Below are 24,772 nucleotides of genomic sequence, written 5' to 3'. Positions count from 1 at the left end.
TAAATATTTAAACGCGGAATAAAAAAATGAAATTTATGATTCTGCAGTGCACACTTGCTCCTTTATAAGAAGCAAACAAAAAGGTGCAGACCATAATCATAACCGAGTCCCAATATCAAATTTAATTTATTTACTCCATTATTTCATGATATTAGGATTACATTTTTAGACTCATTGTCTACTTATATATATGCCTTAAAAACCCCCTAAAAAAAATTAAAATTAATCACGTTACATGTTAGCAAGTGTTAGATAAGAGTTAGGCAGCTTACGACTGGATAATCTAATTCAGTTTCAGAGAGAGAGAGAGAAACGGTTATAAAATTGAAGATTGTTTGATTGGGGAAATTAATTAATGCAGATATGGATTTCTGGCCAGAGTTTTTAGCAAGTAGTTGGGGAAAAGAATTTGTGGCTGGCGGATTCGGAGGAATCGCAGGTATCGTATCTGGTTATCCTCTTGATACTATTAGAGTCCGTCAACAGAGTTGTACGCCTGGTTCTGCTTTCAACATCCTCCGCCGTCTTGCCGCCACTGAAGGACCTCTGGCTCTATACAGAGGCATGGCTGCTCCTCTCGCTTCCGTCACATTTCAGGTCATTCCTTGTTTTTATCCCGCAGTAATTACGGGTTTCAATAATTGTGTATATATGAAATTGAAGTTGTCAAAATTTAAAAATTCTAAATTCGCATTTGATTAAATCAAATGTGCAAAATGGATGTTTATTCATATATATTAATCGGACTTCTCCACTGAGTTTCTCCTAGCTAAGCTTATTGGAGCAGGTGGATTCAAATAAATATGTGTTAGGTTTAAAATTCATAAAATTAAAATTCTCGCATGGCTGCGTATCACTTGCCCTGTTTCTCGCCGAAGATGAGGAGTCAAAAATTTCACAGTTACAAAAAGCAAACATCGTAAAAGATTGAGATGGGTATTACGTGGAGATAAGTGAAGAGGTCTAATAACACGTAATAGTTATATTTTGTACCTACCAAACAAAGACAGATAGAGACTGTTGGGTCCTCAATTGGATTTTTTACGTTCACGGAACTAATACCAAATTAAGCTTGCTTAACAATAATAATAATAATAATAATAAAAGTAATAAATATTAGAATTTAGAGACCACGAGTCTCCAACATAAATAAATAAATAAATAAATAAATATAATCGCTTGTTTCCTATTACAATTTGTTAATGTTTTATAGTACTAATTGTTTGTTAACTTTCATTTGTGATGGAGTCTTAGTCATCAAATCTTCATTCATTGGTGATTCATATCCGTTTGTGGAAGAAAAAAAGGGAATTAAGTCATTAACTAGTAACTAGTTATTCTAGCAGGAAAAGAATGGACATTCTCAAATGACATGAGCACTTAAACATCCTTTATTTTATTATGAACTATTTTCCCACATCACCCATTCTGTTTAGATGGTTGTTACGTATTGTTAATAGTGTATGATATTGTATTGTTTGGATGAATATAATGTATGTTTAGATTATATTGTTTCTTGTTGTTTCATGATGTCATGCACAAGCAATATACAGAGTAAAGTTAGAAAAAGTAGGATAAAAGGTAAAATAGGACCTACAAGCTCTAAGATAAAAGGTAAAATAGGGATGTACAAGCTCTAGGGTTTCAAGAAGCAAACCTGAAAAATATGCAACAATATTCTATCAATAACAGGGAGCAGCTAAATGGATATTCATTACAAGATTAGCTATACTGAACATGCTACATATCAACGATAGGCTAATGAATTGGGGTGTCACAAATAACCAACAGTATGTCTTATGTAGTGAGGGTATTGAGTCAAGTGAACATCTCTTTTTTACTTGTGATTACTCTAAAAACATATGGACACAGCTGTTATATTGACAATGAATAACTAGAGACCAGCTAGCACTTGACAGGAGGAGCTTGAGTGGGCCAACAGAAATGCACAAGGAAACGGAGCAGCACACCACTATCTTTCGAATGAGCATTGCAGCTGCAGTTTACTACATCTGGACGGAAAGGAATAATTGGGGTTTTCCAGGCTAAGTCCAGCAAACCACACATGGTAACCAAAAGAATAGTGCAAGAGAGATGTTCGAAGCATAAGCTTACAAACAAACTAGTAGGACTAGATCACTATACCTAGACCTTTTTGTAGATATGTAGTCTTTGAAGAAATGATTGTTAGTTGTGTTCATTGTTTGGTTGACACACCAATACAGATTTGTACTGAATGTTCACACTTTTGGTAAAATAGGACTACTAAACAAAAAATAAGAGCAAGATGAGGGGAGAAATAGGTAACATTCGATTGCACCAAAATTAAAGTTATAATTAAAACAAGAGAAAAGGGTCTGATATACCTCTCAACTTTGCCATTTGAAGCTGATATACCCCCGTTATGAAAGTGGCTCATATATGGCCTTGCCATAATACAAACGGCTCACATACTTGAGTTAAAAATATAATATATAAGTGAAGATGGCTATCAACTGGAGTATTATTCACTTCTCATGAGAACATACACTATAGGCTTAAATTGTATTTCATGCATAATTTGATATCTTAATTTTTTGCAACTTTAGCTAATTTGCTGCCACAGTTTACAGATTGGTACAAGTTTGCTACATATGAACCTTGAGCAAATCTTCAACTTGATACATGTAACTCATTGTTGTTCTTATTTGTAAGACTAATCGATATAGGGTCTAATAATCCCTGAACTTAATTAATTTCTACAATGTGTAAAATAGTTTCCTTGCTATTGCAGAACGCCATGGTATTTCAGATTTATGCAGTGCTATCACGAGCATTTGACAGGAATGTTCCAGCCAGTGATCCACCCTCCTACAAAGGAGTGGCCTTAGGTGGATTTGGAACAGGAGCATTACAAAGCCTAATGCTCACTCCTGTCGAACTTGTGAAAATTCGACTTCAGTTGCAACAGAGAAACATCCTGGATAACAAAAATCAAATGACTAGTTGTAAGGGTCCAACTGATGTGGCAAGAAACATATTCAGACAAGAAGGATGGAGGGGAATTTATCGCGGATTAACAATTACAGTCCTCAGAGATGCACCAGCTCACGGCCTATATTTCTGGACATACGAGTATGTAAGAGAGCAACTTCATCCAGGATGTCGTAAGAATGGTCAAGAGAGCTTTAGAACAATGCTTATAGCAGGTGGTCTTGCAGGAGTAGCTAGCTGGATATGCTGCTATCCCTTAGATGTTATAAAAACCCGATTCCAGGCTCAGTCACAATCTACACCATTGAGATATACTGGCATTGTTGATTGTTTCAGGAGAAGTGTTAAACAAGAGGGATATAATGTGCTCTGGCGAGGTTTGGGAACTGCAGTTGCCAGAGCATTTGTAGTGAATGGGGCTATATTCACTGCCTATGAAACTGCCTTAAGGTGCCTTTTCATCAACAACAACAAAGAAGTTCACGCGAATATTCAAACTGAAAATGCATTCTAATATAGGAGTAAGTAGTCATTGACCTGTGTTGTCTCATCTTATATTATTCATTATAACAATTGTATGGTTTATACCTCAAGCTGAAATGTAATATCAGTCTTTTCTTATCAACTGCACTTCCTGTGGACATGGTTTAACATCCAAGATTAAAATAGTGTAATGTAGCTTTCATTTATGTAGTATACTCCAAAGCTTCAACAAAATGCTCAATTCAGGCTTCAGCCACTATAGGTGTTGAGATAGCCTTCTTGATCTCTTCAATTAGACATACGTCCGCCATGGGGTTTATTTTCTTTCTTGTCATGAAATTTAAATGCTCTTAGAGGTTTATTTAGCAGCATAAAGGACAGGAATGTGTTGCAATTTCTCTTTAGGTTTGCAGATGGTAAAGATCATTAATCGCTCTGCTATATCGACACTTCTTGAAACAAATTACAACCAAAATATTAAGGATGAATTATACTTTGTGTCAAATAACTCATTTGACATTGTAAAGAAACATGCTCAAGAAATACAAATCGAATAGGGTTGATTCCTCATATGGTCATTCAATTAATAGTTGTCAACTCAGAAAGTCACTTTACTTCTTGATTCCAATTTTATGAGGTAATAACTACTAGTTGAGTGATTGTCTGAGAAATTAACTCACATCTAATGAGGTTTTCTGAAATTTTTCAATATAGAAGTACATGGCATGGCAATTAACAGACATAAAGACGTTAGCTAAGCTCGAAAACTTTCATTAGTAAGCAAAGACATTTTCTCTGTAGCTTCTAGAGCTTAATGTGACCAAGACTTCACATTTAACTGTTGACATTGATGAATGTCTGTGGAAGTGATAACTCATTATACATGTCCATGAAATACCTGTCAACAATGTCAAGGTAAACTGGACATTTTAGGTAAGAGTAGTAGTAGAGAACTTCTTTTATGTCCATCATTTGATCCAAATCTTCCTCATCCATCATCTCTAGTTCCTTCATCTTCTGTACTAATACCTCACCTTTACTTGTGTTTCGAAGCAATGCATCTTCCATTTTTTCTTTCTGTACTTTCCTCGTGTTGTTTACTGATTCTTCGCGTATGCTCTTTCTCTGTGGAACTTCGTTTTTGTTACTACATTCCCATTGTTGAGGAAAGTCTCTGTAGTAATCGTCCAATTCTTGAATAATGCTGTTTGGAATTCGGTTGCTACGAGAGAAGAAGGGATTGAAGTGACAAACTTTAGGTAACTTGTGATGACTTTTAAAGAGAAATGAATTGAGATTATGTAGTGTTTTGAAGAAGAGGTTCTTGGTCTTTTGAAAGGTTTTATTAAGCAGCATTTGTGGCTTTCTGTACAACATCCCCATGTGGCTTTTATCTTTCTCTATCTTCTTAGCAACAGATAATGCAACTTATTTCCCTCCTTAAATTTTAGATATCCAAATAGTTTTCAACATGTACTGATGAAAGTGATGGGGACAAGGGCATTCTCTTCTTTTTCTTCTCTTGACTTACTTGCTTTAATTGTGTTCCCCAATATATCTCTCTTTTGATATTTTGGCCACCTTGTCTGCACTTCGACTAGTGTACTCTGAGTACATGCCATGGTATTTTGCACAACTTGTGTGCCCTTCGACTTGTGTACTCCGAGTACATGCTACCAACAAGATTTCGGATAACTCTGTCTACCAAGATTTAGGTAATTAAATTAGAAGAAATCACCTGATATTTTTTCAATTACTATTAATTCGGAGCCTTTTGTCTCCGAGAGCCGGCCTAGGAGCGTCATCCTTATATATCTTTTCTATTTGCGTGATATTCTTTTTGACTATAATGCTGCTGAAAGTGTTGCAGCATTCATTATAAAGAAAAAGGGAAAGTTGATCAGTGTGTTGGAGGATGCTTAAAGTGATTATTACCTATAATTAAGCATACACTAAATTACATTCAATACAGTTTGAGACAACTGGGCCCCAAGTAATACATGAAATAAGGACTGAATTTTCCTTTAATCAAGTAATTAGTACTGTCTGCATCAATTATGTCGAGTTCTTTTAAATTAAAGAGCTGTCTTTTGGGACCCTACCTATAAAAGGATTGGTATAATGTTGGTTGAATAGGATAAGAGGCCAAAACTGATGGAAATGAGGAGGTGAATACCTCTGCTGAAGGAAACCTCTTTTTTTTTAAAAAATAATTATGACATCCGGATCAACTTGCATGCATCTCGACTAATATGTCCCACTAACTAGCACATGTATGTAACTGTGTCCACACTGTACAAATAGAAAGAACCCCCCGCCGATATTTTTTGCGAATGTATGGGACCTAGTGGTTAATGAAGTGCCGCGAAGAAAACCTCTTCTCTGTTTGAGGAAAACTACAGCAGTTTTGTAAGTCATGACAACAGCTGAATCACAAAATTGCAATAATTTAACTCTGTATCTTTTGTTACACTGATAATTAGAAGGTTGACGAGTTTGGTAGTTAAACTGCGGATATCATACATCATCATACAACAATAAGCAAAGTGCAGGCCAATTTTGATCAGTACACGCTGGAATTCAGTTAAACATATACAACAATCATGAAAATGATTTGGCAGATTAATTCAATATATAATTTGTCATTGCTGTACATCCCAAAATTAGTGCATCTCAATTTTTGTTGAATATACATTAATCATGAGGTCTGAGATTTAGGCCACGACCTCTTACTGGTTGTCCTCTTTGCCTTTGTGGAACTTGAAGAATTGATGCAGCAGCTTCTGGAGTTCTCCATAATTCTTTGTTCCAGAAACAAGCCGACCTTTAATCCACTGGGGGAGCTTGTTGGTTGACTGTGAGGAGCTTCTTTCAGAAGGATCATATGTATAGCGTTTATCAACTAATAGGATGGCAGCATAGTCGTTAATATGCCGAATTGCTCTACCTACAGCAGATGATTGAAAAGACTGGAATATGAAAATCCTCATAAAGCATATGAATAAGCTTAAGGACTATTGAAAGTGGTTGTTCATTATATCAAATATTAAGTTATATTTAAGGATCAAGATATCTATTGCAGCTAGCTGAAGGGTTTCTAGGAGTAAAGGAAAGTCTGTGAGATCATAGTTAACAGGGGGGGAAATAGTTGAAAAGAGAGCCTTTTCATATTTTTTTTGGTTCTAGTCCATGCATAAATGTTTATCCAAAGACAAGTTGGATACAGCACTCACCAATTGATTGATTCACAGCTTTCATGCAAAGATTCTCATAATACTGCTTCCCTCTATGCTTGCAGCTTTTTAGGATGTCCAGCCCAGCTTGAGCATCTCCATTATACCAGCTTCTTTCAGCCTGAAATTTGGTGTTCTTACCACTAGAAGTATCAAATCCTTCAATATGTTTGATCCTCTCCATCAACTCGATGTCAGCAGGACTAGGATAGGGCAATCCAACCATGACTATGCATCGACCCATCCCATCGCTGAAGTTGATACCTTCTGATACTTTCCCACCCACAATAGCAAGGAGAATTGCACCATTTCTTGATTCAGGATCCCGCTTAGAACTTCTATGGGACAGTGCATCAATTGTTTCCTTGTATTCCTTCAAAACAGTTTCCACATCTGTACTTCTTCTAGGTTCTCTAAATATGCGCTTCTTTTTCATAATTCTTCCAATGATGCCCGACTCCTTCCATGCATCATAGACCTGGCCTTCGTAGTCAAATGATGAGAAGAAAAGAACCATGCCTTCAGGAACTACATTTACCAAATTGGAGACGAAAAGCCCTAGTTCTTTTATCTGGCAATATAGGTTCATGAGTATGTCAGATTCAGTAGTGTACTTTACGGTAATATTCTAACTGAATGTCAAAGCAACAACTTCTAATTAATGGAAACTGGAAATCTGGAATTTTGCTGGGATAACATAAGTGAATGCAGTATCCATGTAGCACATTCACAGACAATGGGAGAATTCAGTTGTGGAATTCTTTACTTAAAACAGGCATATATGATGGAAGACTTGCATACCATGACTGATGAGCTTCTGGCGCTGTAACTAAAATCAAAGGAGTGGCCAGAAGGCCCCTGAGGAACAACAATTGGTAGAATGTTTGCAGATGGGATGATATGACCACAGGAAAAGAAATGCAACTTATCCGGTGGTAACCAAGGAAACAGGCGTTCTTTTGTTTCCTCTATAGGTTGCAAAGTCCCACCAGCCAATATGACAGCATGAGCTTGATTCAAGATCTGCAAGTAGTAGTGCAGAAGAAAAATGGTTTTCCATAAACGCCTTTGCGAGGAAACTTTGGAATGTAAAAAGATGAAGTTGCTAGCAAACCTCAGAAAATATCTTTTCTCCTGTGAGCATGACATATTTCAAATACCCTCCTTGTTGCATTGAGCATATTGTCCTTGGCCTTGATATTATTATTCTTCCATCACCATCCTTATTTGTCAGTGACAGTAACATGTTAACTAATGCTTGGAAACCAGATAATGCACTTTCATCATGACTGCTTTGATCGTCATTTTTCAATCCTGAAACTTCTACTGAGAGTGCTAATTTATGTCCATATCCACATACCTGAGAGCTCAAAGGTCTTCAAAACTAAACGATATTAAAGAGGGAAAGAGATAGATGAACAACTAGTAAAGAGTCAGAAATTATGTACCTTGTGCATAATATTGCTTCCTTCTATATACAACAAGAGCTTATACAGATTTATGTTGTCAATATTGAGGGCAAATAGAAACTCGTTTATCGCCGTGGATGACTCAAAGCCACTTTTACTTCGCTCAGCATTACAAAGGGGGTCAAAGGTGCTTTGACAATTCTCATCACGCAGAACTTGTAGAAAAGCCCGAGTGAGGACCATCATTATTTGAATATATCTTCGGTTGCCTGGCCCTAGCAGATTGCGAAAGCCTATGAAGTAACTCTCCAAGTGTGAATGCACAAGTTCCAACTGAAAATGAAGCAGATCCATTAATTGGATGTTTCTTCAATGTGAATACTAGGAAGTAAAACACAAAGAAAAGAATATTGAAGTGTTGGGTAGTGCCAGATGGGATGGTTGTGTGTGACTGATGGCAATGATTGGAAAATTTTCTTTACCTGTGACAGTGTAATTTTTGCGTTGTACATGCTGACGAGAGAATCAGCTAAATTATGAGCTTCGTCTATGACAACAACACTATCTTTTAAACTTAAACCAAGTGATTCACGCGATGATTTTGAAAGAAGCGATTGATAAGGAAGAACCACAAGATCTGCTATGTGGACCATGCTTCTTGAGCCATAGTAAGGGCAAGTTTTTAAGTCATTTCCAATCTGAACAAGATCCTCAATATCCAAGGGCCCTTGTTGAGAAACCTCACTTCGAAATTCTTTTCCTCTTTTCTGATTCCTAAGCATTGGGCATCCTGAGGAAGTCTTGGACCTTCCTGCTCTGCCACAAGCTCTGATGTTCTGCATATACATTAGTAATTGAAGTTAAGGAGTTTCAATTTGGAGCATACAACTATTTGTCATAGGCTGAATCTAAACAAATACATAGTCTATGACTTCCATAAAATAAAAGTCACATATTCATATAATGATTACATCACGCTGATTCTATAGTCTATGACTTCCATAAAATAAAAGTCACATATTCATATAATGATTACATCACGCTGATTCTATTAGAACGCGTTCCTCAGCAGCATTGGCATCGTAATTCCAAGTGAACACCAATTGCAGAGTAAAATTATGTCAATTTTTAAAAAAGGTTTCGAACTTCATGTTATAATCTAATAAAATGGTAAAAGTATGAGAAGAATTACATTTTGATACTAGCAGAATAGATCTCTACTTCAGGTTATGCCAGAGATGACGTGTAAGATGTCTTGCTTAGTATACAACAGCTACCTATCAACACATTTATAAACTTAATCAGGTAATGGTTCTTTTACCATCTATATGTTAACTAGAATACTTGCATATGCCAATAGATACTGGGTGAGAATCCAGCTAGGCATACCTTTGTCTTTGATATTTTAGAAATTTCCTTCTTCCTACTTTTTTGAAGCTCCAAACATTTCTCATTTATCTGAGTGGAACTGCCTAACTTCAATACATCTGAAATAGAAACCAACGGATCCCAAGACATTAGCATTAGAAATGTTCACTGAAAAATTTCAACAAGATTGCAAATTTTTTACTTACAAAAGAACAAGCTCGAAAGGCAGTCTATCTTCAGTACCTTTATTAATGCAGAAATTCTTCCTAGATCCTAAGCATACAACATTTACTTCATCAGCAAATTTAGTCTTCCTTAACTCCTTTACGAACTGTGAAAGTTGTGAATGTGTCCGGCTACAGAAGTAAATCTTGGGTCTAGCCTCATCCTCTTCATCTTCCATGTTATCTTCATCTTTTTCTTCCTCACTCGAGGAATTAACCGGCACCCCACCACCCTTCCTTTTCGATCGCCCTCCATTTTCATCTTCACTCTCATACTCTTCAACCAAAAACTCCACTTCATCCATTCCCTCAACCTCATGTTTTGTCAGTAAATTCTTTACCTTTTCAGTGTCAGTATCTTCATCCTTCCCACCCCCGTTAGTAATTAAATCTCTCACATTGTCCCTTTTTCCTTTCATATCAATTTTTTTGTTGAACCCCATTTGCTTCTTTTCCTTTGTCTTCTTGTCAGGCGATTTGGTATCTTTGTTAATGACAAAGTCCCTCATCCAATCTGGTTCATCATCAACCCCCAACTGATCTTCCTGTTTCCCACCTAAATTCGAAGAAGAATCCATCTGGGTTTTCTGATGTTGCTTTTTATCAACAAGCCATTGAAGAGCACTGCAAATTATACTAAGCGTTTTACCAGTCCCTGAATATCGGTTCAAAAAACCCAATTGAGTAAATTTAAGAGAGGCAGAGTGAAAGTCTTTCACAGTGTATATGCTGATTTTAACCCAAACCATACAAAAACAACCACAACTAGATGCAGTCAACTATGTACCCTGCTACAATAGGCTCTTTCTATGTGTGTAATGGAAAAAAAGTAACTAACAACCTCTACTTAATGTGAGTAATATAAAAGCATATTTGTTTTTTTACATTTGTATAAGAAAGTGGTGAAGATATATACCAGTGGGGCTTTCGAGCATGGCAACGCCGCCTTTATTGAGGGATTGGTAAAGGGCGTTCATGAAATCAAGCTGAATGGAATAGGGTTCGTACGGAAATGCCGGAAATTCCCTTCTCTCTTCCATCTCTCTGAATACAAAATTGAAGTTCAAAGGGACTAGGGTTTTCTTCTTTCTTCTGTTTCTCGCATAGAAGTGTGCTGCTGTTTGCAGCAGTTGTCTTTCCCGCGCTTAGTTGTGCTCCCTATGTTCTTTTTCCCTATGTGCTCCCTATGTTCTTTTCCAAAGTACTTATTATAATTACGTAAATAAGTTAACGACTTAAAAAGGTAATATATTGCATACTTTTGTTATACATTTTAAATTCAATAAGTTGTAAAATTTCGTACATTATTTGATTGATGATTAATGTTGATGTGCATAATCAATGGAGGCCACATATTCAAATGATTAATTAATTTGATCGCGTATGGACGCTTGTGAACATATGCACAAACTTTCTCAAAGTATGTTTGAACTTTGTCATACCTATTAGAGGAAGTTTCAAGTATCATAGGTCCATAATTCAAAGAGACAGAAAGATTGATAATGATGTCACACATCGTTGGTGGCTCGTCTTTGGGGTATCATGTAGTAAGAATGTATGTTTAAAGTGTAAGTTCTATCGAATGGTGTTTGGACCAACATTGTTGTATAAGACAAAGTGTTAACCAGTCAAGAACATCAACATTTAGAGAATGTTCAAATGAATGTGTGACTAAAGGGATATGATTAGAAACAAAATCATACCATGCCAAGGTGGAAGTGATTTCTGTTGAGTACAAGACGAGGGAAGCAAATTGAGATAATTTAGATATGTGAAGAGAATATAGATCAGGTGTGTTTCGTTCGTAGTTATGATCAAATCCTTTTTTTAATCGAGAATGAAAGACCTTATAATCATAATAATTCTTTTTTAAAAATCGAGATTGAATTGGTCTTCAATCTACTCAAATGAAATCTAAAATCTCATTACCTCACTTTGAGGTGCAAGTGGTTGACTATAGTATGGGTGGGTTAGTGAGGTGCAAGTGGTTGACTATAGTATGGGTGGGTTTAAAGAGGTAAAGGTATACCAAAAAAGGAACCAGAGTGGTGATTAAGCAAGATGAAATTTAAAATCTCACACAAAGAGGCTATTTTTCAAAGGCAAGACCAAAATGTGGCTAGTGAATGCTAATTCTACCGAAAAGCTTGAATATATTGATTTAGTCCAATTACCTTGGGCCCAATTCAAGCCCATTATCACTGTAGAAACAACCCTAAAAGCCTTCTTCCTTCACTACCAAACTATAAGCACTGCCTAGATCGCCGCAGTTCTCAGTTGAGAAAGCTCAGGAGGAGGTCGCTAGGGTTTCTGCAACTGTAGCGTAATGGTAAGTGAAGCTAACCCTTTCATCCTTTTTCCTGTTAACGTATACCTTTTCGTTTTCCTCATCGAATTGGTACAAATCACATATCACGAAATGGTTCGAAAACTAAAATTGAATAGAACTACAGTGAACATTGAAGAATGACCTGCACATATAAAAAAATGGTTCTGATTATAGAGAAGTAGTGCATATGTTTTTGTAAGTTCGCTAAAGGTGATCTGTAATTGAACGTGTGGATTTTACTATATAGGGTAAGGGAACAGGAAGCTTCGGTAAGAGGAGGAACAAGACCCACACACTATGTGTGAGGTGTGGAAGACGGAGCTTCCATCTCCAGAAGAGCCGTTGCTCTGCTTGTGCTTACCCTGCTGCCCGTAAAAGGACATGTAATACTTCTAATCCTAACACTTGTAATATCATACATTATATAAGAATATCAATCCTCTGATAGGAGTTGTACTCTCTTTTTTTACATGCTTTTCTGAATGAATGATTTGCAGACAACTGGAGTGTGAAGGCTATCCGCAGAAAGACAACTGGAACTGGCCGCATGAGGTATCTTCGTAACGTCCCTCGCAGGTTCAAGACCAATTTCAGAGAAGGTACACATATTATAGTGTTTCTGCATTTTAAGATTTGCTAATTTACATTTTATCTAGTATTGAGTGTGCCTTTGTTATGGATAACATTGTTTATAGAATTTATGAAATCATTTTCCAGTGATTGCTTACTTCTAAGATGGGAAAGCTTATTTCCTCTAGTTATAGACAAAAGTCATTTTACTTTACAGATATCCCATATACTTGCCTAGACAAATATTTAGATATTGTTTTCAACCTTCATTGCTAATATAACTACTACCTCTTTCTCAATTTATGTTAAGTTATTCCACTGGGCACAGTGTTTAAGAAGTTTAAAACATAATGTGTTTTTAAAGATAGGAAGTTGTCAATTCCTTTCCTTTTTAGAAAGAAAGTGTCACATAACCAGGGGTTGATGAGAGTAATAAATGCTATTGATGTACATTATCTTCCACTTTTTATGAGTGAGGTACCATGCAGTTATAGTACACGCTGTGACTACCCTTTTACCTTGAATGATGTTGCATATTGCACCCTCGGTCTGTAGTAAATTGAGGGGTTGTTGGGTAGTTGGGTAGAGTTATGCAGTTATTGTAATGCAATAATTAGTTATGAAGGAATTTATGTGTTATTTTATATTGGTATTTTAGTTATGTCTATTTACACCTTCTATCTAGCATAATATAGTACTTAGATTCCTTCGTAACTTGTGCATATATTTTTTATCTGGTTTTCTAAATGGAAACCAGACATCATATTAGTTTTTAACATGAATAGCTTACCTAACCGGTTACCAAACGTACTATTACTTGCACAAGATTTAATATCTGTATATCTAACCTCCAAACCAGCTATTAAACAATTCCAAGTGTTTATAATTAGTTCCAAGAAACCAGAACTGGATGCCTAAAATACTTTTAGTAAATTTTTTCAAGATAAAGCTGTTTTCACACAACATTTCCCCCCTAGCCAATGCACCTATTGGTGTTTTAAGTTGACTACATATTATTTGAGCTTGAAAGATGCACACCTATAATTCCGTGTGATTGTTCCTTTGTTTAGCTTGTCTGAGTTTGTGTAGACATTGCCAATTGATGATCAAGAATATCTGGTATTAACAAGTATGAGATAATAATAAAATTCGTACGCTTGTTCGTCCAGGTACTGAAGCAGCTCCAAGGAAGAAGGGAGTAGCTTCTGCTTGAGGCCTTCGAGACAGTTACTTGAGAGGCTATTAGTGGTAGCTTCATTTTGATATTTCAAGTGTTAGAGCAAGTAAAATTTTGGGACCTTCTATCTTAGGTTTTATTGCCCTTTGAAAGATTAATGTGCTTAAAATTTTCTAAGTATGTGTTCCAACTTGGCATTTATAAAGAAGGGATCTTGAGACTTCCATAACTTGTTGGATCTGATCTGCCTGTCTAGTTTTTCTCTTACCTTGTGGTTGCTCATTTTGAATCTGTTGGTGTTGAAATGATTCCATTTATTTTATTGTTACCTTGAGGTTGTTCAACTTGCTTATCAAATCTGGTGCTGTATGGATAAATGACGCCCAATGTGCTGTTCTTTTATTCTGATTTGCCTGATCTGGGTCTTAGTATGGTGATCTTACCAGTTAAATGTTTGCATAGATGATTAGTTTAGCTTGCAGTATGAATTCAAATGTATGTCTCTGAAGTCTTGCGTTTCTTGGTTACTGAAACAATGCAAAGAAAAACAGTGTGGTATATCGCGCGGCTGGGATCACCATTAAATACAAAGTACTGTTAATTATTCTCATGATAAAAGAAATTTCTCTCTGATCTTGTCTCCTTTTTTCTTGGAAGTTCTCTTGTTTTCAGGAAAATGAAGTTATAGCGATGTGTGTGTTTTTGGAGTTGTAGGTTAACTGAACTAACTTTAGGCGACAAGGTGATTTGAGTTATTATTCACCAATTATCTCCCATGACATTTTTTTTCTTCAAATGAGTCGACTCCTATCATGGAATCTTTCAGTGCAATGTGTATATTTCCGTCATGGTGCTAATAAATAATTTCTACATTTGATGTTAGAAATACACAATGTTGCTGCTAGTTGCTAGATGGTGTTGAGTGCATCGAATTGGGTTGAAGAACGGACCGGGGCTTCTTTATATCTCAGTAGTCTTGTAAAATTTTTAATGAAAGAAGTCTTTACTGTAAGGCGTTTAAAATCTCAATAGTCTTATAAAATTGTTAAATGAAAGAAGTCGCAGTAGCAAAGGGGTAACAGCCAGGCCATGACATTTAACTCTTCCTGTAAAAATGAAATATTCCTCGGGCCGCCTTGAGCGATGCAACTTACCAACTGAACCGCGTAATTTAATGATAAATAACTCTTCTTGCTTCTATGTAATTTTGTAAATTTAAAAAAGAAAAAAAGAATAGAATAATTTTAATCTTATCTAGTCAACTACGAAAAATGTTTATGTGAGTACAAATCCTCTTAATGAAAATAGATGATCCTCATAAAAAGTCATAATTCATAATCAATCTCAACTAGTTTAGGGTCACACACAATTAATTGATTAACAAATAAATATAGAAATCATGACTGTACTAATTCACATTATAGCAAAACTTCCGAATACTATTACCGGATATCATTACCTAGAAAACAAAGAAATAACCTCCATATGAATTAAGAAAAACAAATTTTATAAGTGACATTTTACACAGATCGTCTCCTTTTCACCCTTCAACACCATGTCCCTGTCTCTACCACCTTGGGGTGATACTTTGGGCGTTCTCTAAGCAAACATAAATAAATAGATACAAAAATCACTTATTTTTCGAAAAAACATTTTTACTAAAGTCTTCTCCTAGCGACTAAGGAACATTTTAGGAGGAATTACTGCACACGTTTGATTTGAACTTATCTTGACCACCTTTTTATTAAGTTGGGTGGCCTGACTTTAAAAGCAAAACAGACTCATTCATTGTCTTATAACAAGCAGCCAATAACAAGCAAACAAATGTACAAACGCAATTACACAAATACATAATTGCATTTTGTATAATTAGTCAAAGCAAGAGGCCAGTGATATTACATCCTGTTTCTGTTATTCTTCAAAACAAACATGCACACCACGTTCTTCCAACCATTCACTTAAACTAAGAATTAAACACCAAAACATCCTCTCCACAATTATCCATCAACAAAACACTTTGCCTCTATCCCTTTCTCTCTGTGCCTGCACAAACACAACCTTTTTCTTCAAAAATTTTCATTCTTTTTCACCTCATAAACAAACCCCATTTCATTAACTTTCTTGTTATAAGTACCATTTTTATAGAATGTGTTAATCATGATTCTTGAAACGAACAATAATTCAATGGCTGGATTCAAGTCACGTTTGGCTAACGATTCAACGGTCACTAGCCCTCGTTCAGGTAAGTCATTTTCTTCCCTTTTTAGAAAATTCACAAAAAAATACATTTTGTGTGGGGGGGGGATGGTTCTTGATTTTGTTCATTCTCCATGAAACACAAAAACTTTAGTCAATTGTTTAAGGCCCTGATGTCTCTGATAATAACTAATTTTCATAAAGATCTATATTTTCAGTATGTCCTTTCTGTCACCGTGTGACAATCTCAAGATTTTCACTAAGGGTATTCAAAATACAAAGAAATACATGTATGAAGAAGCTAAACGGATTCAACATCTAATATATATATACATAAAAAAAAAAAAATATGTGTGCAGTGTAAGTTTCGATAAAAGAGGGGACCCTAGCTCCACCATTGCTGTCACCTTTAATGCTTTACTTTTGAAAAGAAAAATTGTGCTATGCTTGAGGGTCTTAAATGATTGAACTTTGTCTAAAGCATTAATTAAGGTTATCTGGCCAAAGCTAACAAAATGTTTCATTTCTCCTTTAGGGTAATTATTCAAAAAAAAATCATCTTTAAGGTGAAAACTGAAAAGTAGTTAGTGAATGAATTGATATATTGTAGTCAAAACATGTGGTTTGCATGTTTATGCATTCAGGGGTAAAAGCAGAGGGTGCAAGGGGTTCAAATTATATGGTAATATGTATATATAGAGAGAAAAAATGATTTTTTTCCGCGTATATGTAAGTTGATGAATCCGCTGACATAGGATTTTTTTTGAAGCCCTGGCTCCGCCACTGGCATTTACCACATACTGAGTCTTTTGGTCCTATTTAGATATGGAGTTGATGAAGGAAAAGTTTTCAAAGTTGCTCCTTGGTGAGGATATGTCTGGTGGAGGGAAGGGTGTCTCGTCTGCGCTGGCTTTGTCAAATGCAATCACAAATCTAGCAGGTAATCATCAGTGTATAACTAAAACTTGTTGATCTGTTATTAATCGGAGAAGTCAACTTTTCTTATCTATGTATGATATGTGCAGCTTCTGTTTTCGGAGAGATGAAAAGATTAGAGCCAATGCCAGCTGAGAGAAAAGCAAAATGGAGAAAAGAAATTGGTTGGCTTTTATCTGTTACAGATCACATTGTTGAATTTGTTCCTTGTAAACAAGTTTCAAAAGCTGGAACAAACATGGAGGTACCTCTCCCTCTCCCTCTCCTTCGAACTCTTTGTTGCATATTTCATATATCTACCGTACAACAAGAGTGATCGATCATACGTTCATTTAATTTTTCTATCAGGTTATGGTAACAAAGCAGCGATCTGATCTTCAAATGAACATTCCAGCTCTACGGAAGCTAGATGCAATGCTTATTGTAAGAGATATGAAGTTTTTTTGTTTTCGTTTTCCTAAGTGATCTCAATTGTCTAGATTGATGTTTATGTCTGGATTAATGACCAATAGGATTGCTTAGATGGCCTTAACGATCAAAGTGAGTTCTCGTATGTATCAAAAGATGATGAATCACAGGAAGAAAAAAACAGCAGGAAAGATGACAAATGGTGGATACCTACTCCTAAGGTTCCTCCTAACGGCTTGTCTGATCCATTGCGGAAATGGCTGCGATTTCAGAAGGATTCAGTAAACCAAGTTCATAAAGCATCCATGGCGATAAATGCTCAAGTCTTGTCAGAAATGGAGATCCCAGAAAGTTATATAGAGTCCCTACCTAAGGTCTAAAAAATCATGAATCTCACTTTTAACTTACTTCAAGCTTGTGATCTTGAGTTAACATTTCCCTTTTACTATGTTTAGAATGGGAGAGCAAGCCTAGGAGATTCGATCTACAAAAGCATCACCGATGAATACTTTGATCCAGATTACTTCTTTACAACTATGGACATGTCTTCAGAACATAAAATTTTAGACCTCAAGGACAGGATTGAGGCTTCTGTAGTTATTTGGAAAAGAAAGATGCATGCTAAAGATGGGAAATCATCGTGGGGTTCAACTATTAGCTTTGAGAAGAGAGAAATGTTTGAAGAAAGAGCAGAACTCATCTTATTAATTCTTAAGCAGCGGTTCCCTGGAATTCCTCAGTCAAAACTAGACATTAGTAAAATCCAATACAACAAAGTACGAAACATGCACATTTTGATTTATTTCCAATTTCATATTCTGGAGCATTTAGACTTGTTTTCTTTGCTTCTATTAGGCGATTCAAGTTCTCTGTCATTATGAGATCATCCATATACTAGAGGATCTAGTTTCTTGGACTTCTGCATGAATTAATGGAACGAGATTTTTGTTGATTTTGCAGGATGTGGGACAAGCTATATTAGAAAGCTATTCAAGAATAATAGAAAGCAGGGCATTCACAATCATGTCACGAATTGAAGACGTTCTCCAAGCAGATGCTATGGCGCAAAATCCTTCCAATGGAGAAGTAAAGAGACCATTATCAGATAAAGAAGAAGAAGGGAAGCTTAACTCTGCAGAGAATGGAGCTTCAATGACACTTTTGGATTTCATCGGTTGGACACCTGATCAAGAAGACAACAACCCAAAGAAAGATTTGAAGGAGGACCCAACTTATAAAGATATTAACGCGAAGATTAAATGCAGCCCTCCTAGCATAGTCACCAACAAGAGGTTTTCTTACTTAGAGAACTTAGGTATGTGCAGAAGTCCAACTGCACGTCACTAATTGATTGGCACTGCAGCATTTTAGTTTACCTCACGAGGACTGCCATCAGAATTCACGGAATTCTGGAAGCTCGTCCTCAAATGTACATATTCAGATGGATCTCACCCATATAGGATTCAACTAAGCCATTCCTTTTGTAAGTAGGGAAAATTTAGTAGACCTATCGAGTCTGTGGCACTTCTTTTGAAGTGATTTACTGTGTACAAGATGTCACCTTGTTGAAAAAACAAAGTGAATTTTTGATTTTTTGCAAATAGTACTATGTTATTTTGTATGGCGTTTGGTCTTTAGATTTTATTGGAAAGGAAGTATGTAAGAGAGATTTGGTGTCCTTATCAGTCTACCTTTTCTTTCATGTTCTTTTCCAGAGTATTGTTTACAATATCACAAAGGCATGATGAACCAACAAGAATACATCCGAGCGAAGATGATAAAAATATCATAAGCTACAAACTTCGAAAGCAATGCTTTGAACTTTCCAGAAGATTTATCTTGTTGTAACAGAGGTCTGAGGTAAGCTTTAATGTACACTTACAAGCTGTTATATAGATGATACATCAATAACAAAATGAAGGTAAAGAAATTTTGGATTGGGAAGCAATTAGATCTTGCCACGTGGACCGAGCTTTGGTGGAAGTTGGGGGCCCTTCTTGATTGGTAGGATATCTCCTGATGTAGTTGAACTGAAGTAAGCAAGAGTAGAGCCACCTCCCAATATCAAGAACTTGAGCAACAGACCTCTCTTTGTGAAAGGAGCAGCAAATGTCTCAAAGAACTTGCTCTACCAAATACAAAATAATAGGAGAAAGACAGTTATAACTCAGTAATGTTCTGGCGAATAATCGATGCTGCAACTAGCTAGTCAACTATGAGCTAACATGCACAAAACAACTAATGAAACATTTTGAGATAAAGAATGTGAAATTTTCTTTTCTCTAAGGGGAGAAAGACAAATCATACCTGAAGGGAGTTGTAAGGTGAAGGTGCATCTGATCCATACAAGTCCCACTGACCAGTTGTGTTGCCCAAATCCTCCAAGTCAAAGTATACACTCTTGTCACCATATTTTGCAACCACAGCACCAGCCCTACACAAAACTATCATAATCAGTCGAAGCAAAATGTATATAATAACATTTCTTAACATCCTCAGATAAACCGATATTGGTGGGAGGTAACAGGTATTCGAACACACGCCATGGTTATTAAGAAAAAAACTAATTCAATCTTTAACTTCACCACTAACCAAACTAAAGTCCAAGTTGCTTGGCTAAACATTTTAGGAATAAATAAGTAGTTGTGAGCAGTAATAGAAGTTGTTTTTCAGAAATTGAAGTTTTGGAGCCTTAATCAGTCAAACACAACTGTTTTTTCTAATATTGACAAATTGCTTTGCAAGTTGATTCGTCAAACACAAATTTGCTAAAACAATAAGACTTTATAAAATTGAAATAAGCAGATACTGAAAGCTTGATCAAACAGGCTACTAAAATCCGAGACATCGTCCATCTAGTACCTTACCTGGATTTAGATTGCTTCAAATTGAGGCGAGATGATTTAACGTTCAGCTTAGTTCCAGCAATGGAGCTTCCAGCTAGGCCCTTGACACTACTGGTGGGCTTTACTGCAGTAAGAGTTGCCATAGACGCCATTATTGAGCTCTGTTTCGGACTAGGAAATTACCTGTGGCTCAGAAAATGATGTGATTGTGAATATGTTATAGTTTTGTTTGAATCTTTTTTTCGCATGGATTTGAACATGACACGTTGGAAACTGGATGTATTTTCTAGAGATTTGGAGTCCCATTTGAGTGGTGACACATGGATTTATCATTATCCTATCCCTTTTAATTGTCCAATTCCCACATCGTTAAGGGACAGAGTAAACCGTGACTCTTTATAATTCAACTCTGAATGTTTTATCTGTTGAATTGGTATCAGTTAATTTTAGCTGTCTTTTGCTTTTAGTCCCTTGAAATTCTAAAATTTAATCTGAATATTATCTTATTCTAACAATTGTTCATTGCTTATTTCTATAAAAAGGAAAAAACATTATCTAAATTTAATCTGAAAATCAACTTGTTCTAATAATTGTTCATGCTTATTTCTCAAAAAAGCCTTCAATCTTTATGGGCATTTTTTTATTTATTTTTATCTTTTTCAGATTTTGTAGGTATAAAAATGATGATCTTTTATGTAAAAATGAAAATCAATTATAAAATACTAACATTAAACTAAATAACAAGTTTGTAAAAGATTACGACTAGAACTTTCATCATGTTTTTGTCTTTCTCCATCATATGTACATTGCCCATATAAATAAGAACATAGTGAAAATAGTCCTTACTCCTTAATGTACGAAGGATGAATTATTTTGGTCTTAAAGATATTTACTCCTTAGATTAAAAATAATCTCTGATATATATCAGAAGTGTATTGTTTTGGTCCTAAGATTTAAAAATGATAGGTAAGAGTAAATTGTTTTTATTAAGAGAGAAGTATTAAAAGCGTTTTTAAATTTGACATAAATTATTAGTTTTATCTCGAACTATTGACAGTTTTAAAAATATCATTTACTTGACTGACTTAACTTAAATACTTATGTAATCGGTCACATGACATAAAAAGTGGTTTTATACTCTTGTAGGAGTATGTAATTCTTAATAAAAATTCAAGAGAAGAGTTGAAAACACTACTAAACTTAATGAGAATTTAGAAGTCATTTGGTTTGAAGACAAGTTAATGAGACTAATTATGATTGAATAAGTTGTGTTGAGATTATTTTTCATTGGTTGTTTGGTTTGTCAAATATGTATTACACAATTTCTAAGAATAAGTTGTTTGTTTACGAAAAAAAAATAAATTGTTATGTTTATAAAAGAGGATACTTTTGTTATTTAACATTTTATCTCAAGATAATTTCTCTGAGTCATAATTATTAATTTTGGGATAAGTTATCCCACACTTTATAACTAGACAAAGAATTGAGGAGTACTAAAAGCTTATTCCGAGATTATTTATTTATCTATCACACCAAACGATCCCTAGAAATATATTTCACCCATGTGAAAAAACCAGAGTATATTCAAGTTTAGTTAGTCAAGTACATGAGTATTTTAAAGTATGTCAATAGTTTAAAATGAAACTAAAAAATAATAATTCACACCAATTTAACAGTGTTTTCAATCTTTTTTTTTTTTTGTCAAACTTAACTCCTTTTAGCACATGTGTAGGGGTGGGCATTTGATATTTCGGTTCGATTTCGATTTTTTTTTGGTTTTTTTGATTTTTGATTCTTGTAAAATATGTACCGAATACCGAATCGAAATATTTCAGTTCGATTCGATTTTTGTTGTTTGGGTTCGATTTTTATTAATTCGATTCAATCTTTTTAATTTGATTTTTTAATGGGCCTGCTTAGTGGGCTGGCCGCCGGACGCCAGTCGCCGGTTGAAGTTGCTGGCCGGTTGAAGACTTGAAGTCGCTGGCGGCTGCTGCTGCCTGAAAGGAAGAGGAAGAGCTGCAAGAGGAAGAGCTGCAAGATGAATATTGAATTAGGAATAGGGACATAGGGTTTCAGATTCTTTTTTCTTTTTTAAAAAGATTATTTAACATTAATAATTATTAACTAATATAATATAAATATAATATAAATTATAATATAATATTTCGGTTTAAACCGAAATACCGAAAATCAAAATAATACGTACTGAAAACCGAATCGAAATATCAAAAAATATAAAAAAGTAAACTGAATACCGAATCGAAAACCAAAATACTGAAAAAATTCGGTTCGGTTCGATTTTTCGATTTTTCGGTGTTTATGCCCACCCCTACACATGTGCAACTCACGATCTGATTCACATGACCTCAAAAACACCAATCACGTAATTAAAATTTGCTGAATCACCAAACTAAGTAGGTTTTTGGTCATGCGATACCATATCACGATATGGAATTATGAGATGGAATCAGCGTTTGTACATGCAATTTGACGCTGATTTCATATTCTCGAAAAAACATGATGTGAAAATTTCATATAATGATTTGATATATTTTTAATACAAAGATCGATCCATGCGTTTATATTTTGTTAAAATAACCCCACATTTATATCTACTAACAATTTATTTCATATGTAAATAAAATTTAAAATCACAGATTACTTTTTAAAAATTCATTATTCTTACCGACATAAATTTTATTATTCTCACCAACATATAGTCTTTTTAACTCACATCAACATATTGTCTTTTTAACTCACAGTAATAAATTTGTTCTCTTCATTTACTCCAACACTTAATTTATTACTTCTGTCGTTTTGTATTTAATATAATCAACGTAACAATGTTGGTTCATCTCTTCCGTCTCTTGATCAAGAAATACAAGTTCAACGTGAGGATTTTGTCCGTACTATATGGGAGGATTATATTAGAGGCTGGTACACTATAATTTATGTTCAATATTTTTTTATCAAATTAAAGTTTGATAATTAAAGTAAGATAAACAATTACTTAAGAGGAGAAGAAATAACTTTAAAATAACTTATTATGTGATTTTATAAATTTTTATTTATTTGATAAAAATAATAAACAATTGGAATCATTTCAATAATCTTACAACTTTCGTATATGTCCAAACAAAACTTCAATTTCATTTTATAATTCCATATTATGATATCATACAGCTGTCAATGCTGAATATAAAGAATTACTCTACAACAGTGCGGATCTAACTCCATCCCAATACGGGTACTTATAATAATAACTTGCAATAAACAACAACATCTAAATTCCCAAAAATGGCAGCAGCCTATCTTTGACCAAATCTACCATAACGTAGTACTCGTTAATGGCTTTCTGGTCTAACCCATTCCTAATAATCTGTGGGAAAAATAGCCAATCACCGGTCCAAGCCACAAACGCCAATGTGAGTACACCGGAAACCACCCTATTCATCTGCCAGCCGCCATGAAGAAAATTCTTCACGGTAACCTCAATGCACACACAAATTCCATGGAAGACGAAGAACCAAGTCACTTCCCATGTGGGTCTCACGCGGGAGAGGTAATAGTAGATCAATTCATGCATTAACCCAGAAACTAAAAATGTAGCAAAAATTGCTGGTAAACTGGCTAATTCCTTCCCTAAAGAAGAGGTTAAAATACCCCTGACAGGGAAATACACCGCCGGACGTAAAATCCCCGGCACCATTAAGTTCCATCTACGGCCCCAAAAGTCTTGAAGTGAGGTGGCGAGGTATGGGTCGTTGAATTGAGGCTCAATTTCTAGCCCTAGAAGAGCTCGTACTGGGATAACTGTGATTGCAAGGATAAACTCCACTGCTAGATAAATATGTAAGCAGTAGAGAACTAAAATTACATTTGAATGTAAAAGTTCTCTGTAATTGTATACTCTAATAATAGCTGCCAACAGGATTATTTTCCCCCAAAACAAACCGGGTACTCTTTCGGTACCCTGCACCGACTGAGTTGATGAAATTTTGAATCCGTCTCTGATAATGTAGGTTGGTTTAACCGGGAGAAGGGCGATAGAGAGGAAATGAAGAAGAGGTAAAGAAGAGTAAGAGGATAAAGGCCCTCGATCGAAACAAAAGAGAAGGAGCTTGAAATTAGCGAGCCAGACGAGGTAGAAAATTGTGGGGGCACCAAGATGGAAGGAAGATAGATCGAGAGGGAGAATGAGAAAGAAATAGACAATGGGAAAAACAAAGAGAAGCCTTAGGACGCCGCTAGGAATGCGGGTTACGCAGTAGTAGCAATAGCATAAAGCTCCAATAGCTGCAAACCATACTCGGATGAAATTTTGGAGCTCGACATTTACATCCATGGCGGCCGATAGCTACTCTGTTTTTGATCGACTTTCTCTCCCTTAGTTTTAGCAGCTACAGTGGATGCTCAAAGACGGACTAATCTTTGGTATTTTAGGTTAATAGGAGTAAAAATGCAAAAAGAAAATAAAAATATTTTTTAATTTAAAAATAAATATAAAGCCTATAGCAGTATATTCACATGTGAAAAATAAAATATAATCATGCCCATGTGAATACTGGAGTATCTATTTATGTGCATTAACTATACACTAGATACAATCGGGACTCG

At 35.4% G+C, this 24,772-nt stretch overlaps 7 protein-coding genes across 8 annotated transcripts; 3 read left to right on the top strand and 4 right to left on the bottom strand.

Annotated features, from left to right (window-relative positions):
- The first annotated feature begins 94 nt into the window (after positions 1-94).
- On the top strand, positions 95-3,669 carry LOC107023094 (mitochondrial arginine transporter BAC2-like). Its single transcript, XM_015223645.2, has 2 exons — positions 95-597; positions 2,774-3,669. The coding sequence occupies exons 1-2, from the start codon at positions 364-366 to the stop codon at positions 3,485-3,487; spliced, it is 948 nt and encodes a 315-aa protein (XP_015079131.1). The 5' UTR covers positions 95-363; the 3' UTR covers positions 3,488-3,669.
- A 376-nt stretch (positions 3,670-4,045) lies between these two features.
- LOC107023095 lies at positions 4,046-4,880 on the bottom strand. The gene has a single exon (XM_015223646.2). The coding sequence runs from the start codon at positions 4,837-4,839 to the stop codon at positions 4,291-4,293; it is 549 nt and encodes a 182-aa protein (XP_015079132.1). The 5' UTR covers positions 4,840-4,880; the 3' UTR covers positions 4,046-4,290.
- Positions 4,881-5,951: 1,071 nt separating this feature from the next.
- LOC107023093 (ATP-dependent DNA helicase DDX11) lies at positions 5,952-10,878 on the bottom strand. The gene is made up of 9 exons (XM_015223644.2): positions 10,607-10,878; positions 9,710-10,345; positions 9,488-9,585; positions 8,581-8,934; positions 8,138-8,431; positions 7,804-8,049; positions 7,491-7,712; positions 6,690-7,260; positions 5,952-6,403 (listed from the first exon to the last, which is right to left on the bottom strand). Exons 1-9 carry the CDS (start codon positions 10,728-10,730, stop codon positions 6,186-6,188), a joined length of 2,763 nt encoding a protein of 920 aa, XP_015079130.1. The 5' UTR covers positions 10,731-10,878; the 3' UTR covers positions 5,952-6,185.
- A 988-nt stretch (positions 10,879-11,866) lies between these two features.
- LOC107023092 (60S ribosomal protein L37-2) lies at positions 11,867-14,055 on the top strand. Its single transcript, XM_015223643.2, has 4 exons — positions 11,867-12,019; positions 12,267-12,402; positions 12,517-12,618; positions 13,759-14,055. The coding sequence occupies exons 1-4, from the start codon at positions 12,017-12,019 to the stop codon at positions 13,800-13,802; spliced, it is 285 nt and encodes a 94-aa protein (XP_015079129.1). The 5' UTR covers positions 11,867-12,016; the 3' UTR covers positions 13,803-14,055.
- A 1,555-nt stretch (positions 14,056-15,610) lies between these two features.
- LOC107023090 (rop guanine nucleotide exchange factor 12-like) lies at positions 15,611-18,929 on the top strand. 2 transcript variants are annotated; one of them, XM_015223639.2, is made up of 7 exons: positions 15,611-16,008; positions 16,786-16,902; positions 16,988-17,142; positions 17,247-17,321; positions 17,411-17,680; positions 17,762-18,082; positions 18,267-18,929. In XM_015223639.2, exons 1-7 carry the CDS (start codon positions 15,924-15,926, stop codon positions 18,651-18,653), a joined length of 1,410 nt encoding a protein of 469 aa, XP_015079125.1. In that variant the 5' UTR covers positions 15,611-15,923; the 3' UTR covers positions 18,654-18,929. The 2 variants fall into 2 exon arrangements, with proteins under 2 accessions (XP_015079125.1, XP_015079126.1); XM_015223640.2 differs by having other exon boundaries at positions 15,614-16,008; positions 16,732-16,902.
- Positions 18,930-19,069: 140 nt separating this feature from the next.
- On the bottom strand, positions 19,070-20,376 carry LOC107023091 (photosystem I reaction center subunit VI-1, chloroplastic). Its single transcript, XM_015223642.2, has 3 exons — positions 20,174-20,376; positions 19,614-19,740; positions 19,070-19,434 (listed from the first exon to the last, which is right to left on the bottom strand). The coding sequence occupies exons 1-3, from the start codon at positions 20,302-20,304 to the stop codon at positions 19,255-19,257; spliced, it is 438 nt and encodes a 145-aa protein (XP_015079128.1). The 5' UTR covers positions 20,305-20,376; the 3' UTR covers positions 19,070-19,254.
- A 1,692-nt stretch (positions 20,377-22,068) lies between these two features.
- Positions 22,069-24,500, bottom strand: LOC107022659 (long-chain-alcohol O-fatty-acyltransferase-like). The gene is made up of 2 exons (XM_015223255.2): positions 23,484-24,500; positions 22,069-22,152 (listed from the first exon to the last, which is right to left on the bottom strand). The coding sequence occupies exons 1-2, from the start codon at positions 24,498-24,500 to the stop codon at positions 22,069-22,071; spliced, it is 1,101 nt and encodes a 366-aa protein (XP_015078741.2).
- Between the last annotated feature and the right edge of the window lie 272 nt (positions 24,501-24,772).

Source organism: Solanum pennellii, chromosome 6 (genome assembly GCF_001406875.1).
Source record: "Solanum pennellii chromosome 6, SPENNV200".
Classification (NCBI taxonomy): Eukaryota; Viridiplantae; Streptophyta; class Magnoliopsida; order Solanales; family Solanaceae; genus Solanum; species Solanum pennellii.
Note: the sequence above shows the minus strand (reverse complement) of the source record. Positions and strands in the feature narration are given on the sequence as shown.

Excerpts from the sequence above, each read along its gene's own strand:
- LOC107023094 (XM_015223645.2), top strand. The coding sequence starts at position 364 with ATGGATTTCTGGCCAGAGTTTTTAGCAAGTAGTTGGGGAAAAGAATTT. Across the intron at positions 598-2,773 it reads TCGCTTCCGTCACATTTCAG|AACGCCATGGTATTTCAGAT; the intron begins GTCATTCCTTGT and ends TTGCTATTGCAG.
- LOC107023095 (XM_015223646.2), bottom strand. The coding sequence starts at position 4,839 with ATGGGGATGTTGTACAGAAAGCCACAAATGCTGCTTAATAAAACCTTT.
- LOC107023093 (XM_015223644.2), bottom strand. The coding sequence starts at position 10,730 with ATGGAAGAGAGAAGGGAATTTCCGGCATTTCCGTACGAACCCTATTCC. Across the intron at positions 7,713-7,803 it reads GAGAAAAGATATTTTCTGAG|ATCTTGAATCAAGCTCATGC; the intron begins GTTTGCTAGCAA and ends TACTACTTGCAG. Across the intron at positions 7,261-7,490 it reads CCAGAAGCTCATCAGTCATG|ATAAAAGAACTAGGGCTTTT; the intron begins GTATGCAAGTCT and ends CTATATTGCCAG.
- LOC107023092 (XM_015223643.2), top strand. Across the intron at positions 12,403-12,516 it reads TGCTGCCCGTAAAAGGACAT|ACAACTGGAGTGTGAAGGCT; the intron begins GTAATACTTCTA and ends AATGATTTGCAG. Across the intron at positions 12,619-13,758 it reads CAAGACCAATTTCAGAGAAG|GTACTGAAGCAGCTCCAAGG; the intron begins GTACACATATTA and ends TTGTTCGTCCAG.
- LOC107023090 (XM_015223639.2), top strand. The coding sequence starts at position 15,924 with ATGATTCTTGAAACGAACAATAATTCAATGGCTGGATTCAAGTCACGT. Across the intron at positions 16,903-16,987 it reads TGCAATCACAAATCTAGCAG|CTTCTGTTTTCGGAGAGATG; the intron begins GTAATCATCAGT and ends TGATATGTGCAG. Across the intron at positions 17,681-17,761 it reads ATATAGAGTCCCTACCTAAG|AATGGGAGAGCAAGCCTAGG; the intron begins GTCTAAAAAATC and ends TACTATGTTTAG.
- LOC107023091 (XM_015223642.2), bottom strand. The coding sequence starts at position 20,304 with ATGGCGTCTATGGCAACTCTTACTGCAGTAAAGCCCACCAGTAGTGTC. Across the intron at positions 19,741-20,173 it reads TTGAAGCAATCTAAATCCAG|GGCTGGTGCTGTGGTTGCAA; the intron begins GTAAGGTACTAG and ends AGTTTTGTGTAG. Across the intron at positions 19,435-19,613 it reads CACCTTACAACTCCCTTCAG|AGCAAGTTCTTTGAGACATT; the intron begins GTATGATTTGTC and ends TGTATTTGGTAG.
- LOC107022659 (XM_015223255.2), bottom strand. The coding sequence starts at position 24,500 with ATGGATGTAAATGTCGAGCTCCAAAATTTCATCCGAGTATGGTTTGCA. Across the intron at positions 22,153-23,483 it reads TTAACGAGTACTACGTTATG|GCAGCAGCAGCCGCCAGCGA; the intron begins GTAGATTTGGTC and ends TCTTCCTTTCAG.